We start from the raw sequence: 7,966 nt of genomic DNA, 5'->3' as shown, positions 1-7,966 counted from the left end.
GCTGCGCGGCTACAGTGGCACCCAGTGGCCCAGAGAGGAAAGACAGTGTGAGTGATGGTAACATAATGTGAAATACCAGGCCGTCAGAGGTGTTAGTTTATATCAAGGGTGACTTTGTGGATTTAAGTCAGTGTTGGGTTGCTAAGGCCTTGTAGCCTGGCATCGCCCGCCTACCTACTTCCGCTCAATTTTCATTTCCCTTCAGTAGTCAGTCTGGGTGTGCCGTATATTAGTGTTTTTTTTCTCCAGTCAGATTTTTTTTTTTTTTCAATCAGCGAACAGATGGAGCGTCTCAGAAGCCGGCGCATGACGTACGTCATGACCAATCCCTTTGCCACATCAGATAATTGTGTAGCGTTTACGACGAATGCACAAGCAAGAGAAGTACTGTATATTAGGTGCTGAAACAATTAATCGATTAGACTATCAATAGATAATTAATGATCAACACAAGTAAGTGGTTGTCCCAGTCATATTTAAGATTACATACCTGGTTCCAGCTTACCAAAAATATGATTTGTTTCTGTTCTCCGTTTTATATCATGGTAAGTTGAATATCTCTGTGTTTCGGCTTTTTGATTGGGAAAAAAACAAGCAATTTGACTATGTAACCTTCAGTTCTTTGTGCCCGTGTTGTTTTTTTTAAAGATATTTTTGGCATGTTTATACTTTATTGATAGTGTAGAGACAGAGTTGAAATGGGGCAGAGAGGGGAGTGACATGCAGAGAACGACCGCAGGCTGGAATCGAACCCGGGTCCGCTGCTGGCCGAGGCCCATGGGGGGACGCCCTACCAACTGAGCTAAGGGCGCCCCCAGTTTTTTTATTAGTCTCAATTAATGAATTGAAGAAAAAAAATCCACAGAATAACCGATAATTAAATAATTGTTTGGATGCTGCCCCACTGTAAATCACATTTATGAAAGCAGCTCCACAAATTAAGTAGCCTGGTCCTACCAGACCATTGTACTATATTTCATTTGTACAGAAGGTCTGGAATCGCTCAATTGACAAACGTTAACTCACTTGAAGGCGGGTGTCTGTTGAAGTTTAAAACTATTGGATCTGCCCAGTGCCACTCTGGACCTGCCATCCAATCGCATAACGTTTGGTCGTGACATATGTCATGAGCCGGCTTCTGAGCCACTCCCTCTGTTCGCTGATTGGACCGGTAGAAATCTGGCAGGAGAAAACCAAAGAATATACGGCACACCCAGACTGACTACTGCAGGAAAATGAACATTGAGCGGAAGTACGTAGGCGGGCGATGCCAGGCTACAAATTGAGCACATTGAGCTGAATATTTAACTTGCATTTTGAAAGCTTTATTAAAAATCTAACAAGCAAGTCAGCATTTAGTTTAAAATAATGCAACTGATAAAGATAAAGAGATGCCAGGTAATTGCTTTCTGAATTTCTGTTGCTGACACTCGTAACGGTCTTAGCAATATAGACGAATGTGAACATCTTCAAATCTGTAAAACCTGCACGTTATTTTGGACCACCGTACCTGTAACCGAAATGCTTGATTCTTTCTCATTGGACAGTGTGATCCTATTGAGCTGGGTCCTTCTATTATGAACGCTGACCCCCCTCAGACCAGGGACACCGTCGACCCGTTTGGATCCGGGTGCTTGGATTACGTGTCGGACTCACAGCTGAACACCATTGTTCTGACGTAAGGAAAATGAACCCTGCGTTCCAAATCGCATACTCTTTCTTTTTACTACACTACATACTAAAGTAGAGAAGAGTATTAGGGCCACAGAAGAGAGAAAAAAATTCAGATGAAGATTTTTTTTCATCATGTCCAGAAATGTCAAGAATAAAGACGAATACTCCAAAATGCAATTGGAGTTAGTAGGGCATAGGGGTATTTTTGGCATACTGCAATTGACATGCATGTATTGGGACAGCCTAAATCTTTTTCTGGCATACTAAATAGTATGGAAGTATGGGGATTGGAACGCAGGGGAAATCTCACAACAGCCATGAGTGGTGTGTGGCAGATAAAAGGGCCTGGGAGCCAAGTGGGTCTCTTTTATAGTCTGGCTCTTCAGATACACATAAAGGAGCTCAGGGTTCAAATCATTTTGGGTAAACCCAATGGTGTCCACATACAACTTACTCAATGATGGCTTGTGAAAGAGAGGGAAACACTTTTGTTTGTGCAATCAGAAAAAAGGAAGTGAGAGGTTATTTGACACATCAAACATTGTAAATATCCAGGGAGTAAGGTGTTTTAATCTTATTACCTTGTTTAAGATTCAGACATACATTAATCTTATCTATCCAAGACATTTTCCTATGTAAAGGTAGTAAACATTCTAACACATTTTAGTACTCATGTGAAAAGAAAAAAAAACGAAATGTAAGGGTTTGGAACAAGTTTATGCACCCCATTATTATCCATGATCTAACTGTTTTGACTTCCTCTCCGTCCAGTGAGGAGGTGGTGATGGAGAAGCAGAAGGATCCAGGTTCTCCAGACTGTCCTGAAGATGCTACAGACCTGATCTCTGGGCTCATCAGAGAACTCTCCTCTATAAAGTAAAGACTTCTATTTTTTCTATTTTATCCAGTGGCGGCTCGCCCATAGAGGGCGATAGGGCGCCGCCCTCCTTGACCCATAACAGCAAAACACAACAATATAATAATGATAATAATAATGATGATTTTTTTATAATTAGAATCATAATTTATTATTTCAATACAGTTTTTACCGGCATCTAAGTCTGAATATCATTGTTCAATCAGCGTCTGTGTTCTGTACCGTCACTCTGGGGCGATTTCAGGCTGGCTGAAGATCGCCCCGAGCGCTCTCATAGACTTGAATGGAAAAGCTTTTTTTTTCAAACTGCAGCCCTCGCGATGCAATCTCTATGGGTTCTGGGAGTGCTTGCCCAAACGTGTTGTCGTCATACGTACAGTAAACAATGAACCAATTACAGTGACTGATACAGTCACATGTCCGGTCTGCTGCCCATATTCAAGACCAACACAGATAACTTTATATCAACTCAGGCTAAGCTGGCAAGTTACTCGATCGTGTCATTAAGGGACTGTATACTGGCTTTTAATCCATCCTGATGACAGCACGGACACCGCATGGATAACTTCGGGTGTCACCCCTATGCATCATCTCTCAGAAAAGGTAAAACAAACATTAAACATCAATCTGCATATGGACGAGCCAGCGCCGTTCAACAGCTGATCCATAGACTGTTTACTCTGATAGCTGCTATCACCGTCCGTCATAAACCCGCCTATAAGTAACGGTGCTGTGGACACTAGTAACCCAAACCAATGTGATGATTAGCACTGTTAATGTTGCACATACAGTGCTGTTTGAAAGTTTGTGAACGCCTTGAGCATTTTGGAATTTTATTGTGTTTAACCATTATTAATTCATTTTTATCAATACCAGTATTTTTTATATGAAATAACAGATGTATGTTTATCAATTCAACATTTTTCTTTTCCAGAAATAAATTGTTAAAAGAGATTAAACAAATTATTTGCCAACTGTTGTGTCTGCAAAAGTTTGTAACCCTGCCAACCCTAGACCAATGTAATGAGAGATCTTTAGGGAAGAAATTGGGTGGCACAAGGTAAAACAAAGTAAAAACCAAGTCAGTTTAGGCTCCTCAAAGTGAACCCATACAGGTCAGACATGCCAAAAGGGGAAAAAAATCTCAGAGGATCTCAGGAATAGAGTTATGATGTTGCACATTTGTCTGGGGACAGCTATAAATTCATAAAAAAGTTTGAGTCCACCGTGAGGCAAATCATCTACAAATGGAAAGCTTTAAGAGTGACTTAACATCTGCCTAGAAGTGAACTTTCTTCAAAAATATCCTCAAGCACCACAAGAAAAGTGATTTTTTTAAGGTAAAAGCCAACCCAAACATTACATCTGGAGATTTGCAGACCATTTGCCACCACCGTTCTTCACTTGGGAGAAGGTTCTCTTGGTGGTAGGCAGAGTTGTGTTTTTGCCCAAACATGGCGGTTTTGGTTATGACCAAACAGTTAAATTCTGGACTAATCTGTCCACAGAATAAGACTTCAGGTATCTCCAGGTGCTCTCTGGCAAAGTTGTGACAGACTGTGTGTTCTTTTTATTGTGGAACCATGCACATCTGTCCCAGATGCTGCAAGAGAGTTCTGCAAATCACTAGATGTAATGTTTGGGTTGGCTTTAAACAGAAAAATCACTTTTCTTGTGGCGCTTGTGGATATTTTTGAAGGAATCCACTTCTAGGCAGATGTTCAGTCACGCTTAAAGCTCTCCATTTGTAGATGATCTGCCTCACGGTGGACCGATGGAGCTCAAACTTTTTAAAATGAATTTATAGCTGTCCCCAGACAAATGTGCAGCATCACAACTCTATTCCTGAGATCCTCTGAGATTGTTTTCCCTTTTAGCATGTCTGACCTGTATGGGTTCACTTTGGTGAGCCTAAACTGACCTGGTTTTATCTCTGTTTTATCTAGTGCCGCCCAATTTCTTCCCTAAAGATCTCTCATTACATTGGTCTATTTCATCAATCAGTTTGGCCCATCTGATTGTTTTTACCTGCTCGATTTAAGCAATGCAGCTCAGGGTTCACAAACTTTTGCAGATACAACAGTTGGCAAATCATTTGTTTTATCTCTTTTAACAATTGATTTCTTGAAAAGAAAAATGTTGAATTGATAAACAAACATCTGTTATTTCATATAAAAAATACTGGTATTGATAAAAATTAATTAATAATGGTTAAACACAATAAAATTCCAAAAATGCTTAAAGAGTTCACAAACTTTCAAACAGCACTGTATGCTATGCCAGCATCCATTTTTGTTTAATTAGAACAAAACTGCTGCGCCTAAAATAAAATGTTATCAGATCAAGTCATCAGATTATTGTGATAAATTGTAGAGCAGGTAGCCTATCTGAGGAGCACACTCCTAGATGACAATGTATCAATGTGATGGCCACAGCGGGATCATTTTAGAGCTAAAATAATATTATTCAAGAAAAGAACTAACTTAATGTCCAAAGATACTGTACAGTATGTACAATGCTTGTCTGATGTTGCCAGAGTGGTTTTGCCAGATGAACAGGAAAAACAAACTGTTAAATGCAATATGACATTGTCATATTAGCTATCAGATTTAGGTTCATTTACCCGTTGAATGGGTCATTTTTGCCATCATTGCAACATGATATTATTGTCAGGAGCCGCCACTGATTTTATCCAATCTATTTTTTGTCCTTCTCAGTTTCTTTCTAACCTCTCTCTGCACCCAGCTTCTGCCCCCCTCCACTCCCAGAGTTGAACTTTTGACATGTGATACCATTGGTCAGTTTCTTATTCACACCCATCCCTGTGCTCTGATTGGCTGCAGTGTGTGGTCTGCTCTGTTAGCTGTAGACTGCTTGGCACCTTTAGCCAGGGCCACCTGAGAGATGCTGCAACTTGTCTGGACATTCCCCGAAGTAAAAACCATTGAAAAAAATACATATCTACATCAGGAAAACAAGATTTTATTTTTTTTAATGAATCTGAATTATGAAAGTGAATTTGTTGTCCAGTAATTGAGTTTAAATTAGCTTAATATGAAATGGGAGCATATACAACTTGGCTCATTAAAACTCTCAATAAGTGCAGAACATTGTGTTTGAGAGATTAATGATGAGGTTCAAGAATACCTAAATTTAATCAGCCATTTTTGTAGTTCTCAAAAGACTTGCACCCTCACCCCCCCCCCCCCCCCCCCCACGCTCCCTTACACATTTAACCTGTACTACTTGTTGTGAACAGCAGAACAAATGTGAGTGCTCCAAGTTATCAAGACTGATAATCAACTTTTGTCTTCTGCTTGTTTTTCTTCTAGTCGGAAGGTCATGGCCACTCATAGAGAGCTTGAGAACCTGCGCCGCAGGTCCATACGTTGAGGATTTCTTACCAGTCCCTGCAACCCTGATCTTACCTTTGCCCAATTGGTTTGTGGGTAATGAAGGCCATTCTGCAAACATTTAAATATTTCAACCACAAATGTATTTTCACTCATTGACAACTGGGACGTTCAGTTTAATGGCTTTTAGTTTTACAGGTTCTACCCCAAATAAAGCTGGGTGTTTAGTAGGTCAGTCATCCGAGTATTATTCTGTGAGTATTGTCTTTTTCTGAATGCTGTTCATCTGCCCCACTCGGCTGTCTGGTCATTAAGGAGTGATGAGTGAAGACAAAGAATAAAGAACACATCTTTTGTCAATTTAGACATTTATAACTTCTGGCATACATAAATATTTACAAAAAAAAAATTACAAAAGAGTCAGCAGAGCTGAAATGGCATTTTTGAAGAGCCACATGCACATTGTTCAAAATAAAATGCTTAAAGAACAGGTCACTCATATATTAAAACATTTAAAATGCTGACATAGTCACATGCTGTAGTAGGCTAAGGTTATTTCCAATGTGATAACTGTACATCCTATAAAAAGGTATGATCATGTTATGATCCTTCAATGCATAAACAGATGAAATATGAAACTGGACATCAGACGGCCACGTTTTAAAAATATGTAAAACAAACATACATTTTTCTTTTAAACATGTTTTTTTTCACTCCTCCCAAACATACTATCTGGCAGTCGTCGTTGAAAGTAGGCTACCCTACACAATCCACACAGCACAGGGCCGCTGATAGAGAAGGCGAGGCCGACAAAAAGACCAGCTGGGCGATGACTCCAATCAGCATTAGAGAAGGCTGCACAGCAAAACGTGCTCAAGCATGCAAATAAACACCAAACCAAAAACACACAAAAGCAAAAAAAAGACACGCGTGCTAATGAACAAAATCAGTAATGGAGGATTCAGCCCTCTGTGTCTTAATGCTACCTGTCACCTGTTTGATCAGGTTCTGGACTTAGCGTACACGGAGCTGTACGCGCTGTCCACCCTTGGACAAAACCGCTTGGTGTGAGCTTTCGCGCCCGTGGCACCGCACAGAGGACACACATACTGCCATAGGTAGGGACACATAACATCTCCCGCCTGGTTCTTCAGCCAGTGGGATCCGTACACCAACTCCGACTCCCCGTTGTGCCTGCAGAAGCTGCAGAACATGCGCTCAGGTGACGCTGGCGGATCCGGTGTTCTGAAACGAGTGGTCTTCTTGCGCTCTTTAGGCCCCCGGGGACCCGGCGGTCTTGGGACCACTGCGTTTTGTGATTTAGAGTGAAAGGAGTCTGACGCGCACACCAAACCAACAGGTGAACGCTGATGAGCCGAAGAGCCAGATACGTTTGGTTCAACGGGATGATCTGGCGCGCAGGCTGCGCCGAGGTCACCACTTTGGCAAACATCGCTTACACACACAGACGCCAGGGCGTCGCACAGCAGGTCAGCATTTTCGGAGTGAAGATCTTTGAAAACTGGCAGCGGGGACTTGATAGCGGTGTTCAGGACAAGCATCTCTCTGATTGTGTCGGACAGTCCTATGTAGTCTTTCCAGGGCTGGAAACTTTTGCTTTCCGACTCCATGAAGCAAGGCAGGTGATGAAAGAGTCTCCAAACCATGCCGTTAATTCTAGCTCCTTCTCGGGAAAGTTGTTTCGTATCGTCCTCCGGGCTCCTTTTTATTATATGGAGTTGTTGAATTGGAAACAACTAGCCTATGTAAAAGACAGCCGAAACCCTGCGCCGAGCTAGCGTAACAAAGATTTGATTGGTAATTGAGTACAAGTGGTGATCAGACGAACACTCCCCGGCGTGCTAGCAGCCAATCACGTGTGGAGCTCATGCACCGCGCGTGCAGCTCAGGTACCTTTAAAGTTTCCTCCAATGACTGGTGCAATTCTGCCTGATGATGCACAGTTGCATGCCCTTTGTTTGCACTCCAAGATGTATATTTTATATGAATAAATAATAAGCAAGGTGTTAAAACGTATGTAAGATGCCAACAGTGTAAATAA

General features: G+C 41.4%; 1 protein-coding gene across 1 annotated transcript; it reads right to left on the bottom strand.

Moving 5' to 3' along the window:
• Positions 1-6,905: 6,905 nt before the first annotated feature.
• On the bottom strand, positions 6,906-7,571 carry nanos3 (nanos homolog 3; the record flags this gene model as incomplete). Its single annotated transcript, XM_080028895.1, has 1 exon — positions 6,906-7,571. One exon carries the CDS (start codon positions 7,569-7,571, stop codon positions 6,906-6,908), a length of 666 nt encoding a protein of 221 aa, XP_079885021.1.
• Positions 7,572-7,966: the final 395 nt, after the last annotated feature.

The sequence above is a fragment of the Ammodytes marinus genome, assembly GCF_949987685.1.
Source record: "Ammodytes marinus genome assembly, chromosome: 6".
NCBI lineage: Eukaryota > Metazoa > Chordata > Actinopteri > Uranoscopiformes > Ammodytidae > Ammodytes > Ammodytes marinus.
The sequence above is the reverse complement of the archived record's forward strand: the minus strand, read 5'-3'. Positions and strand labels throughout refer to the sequence as shown.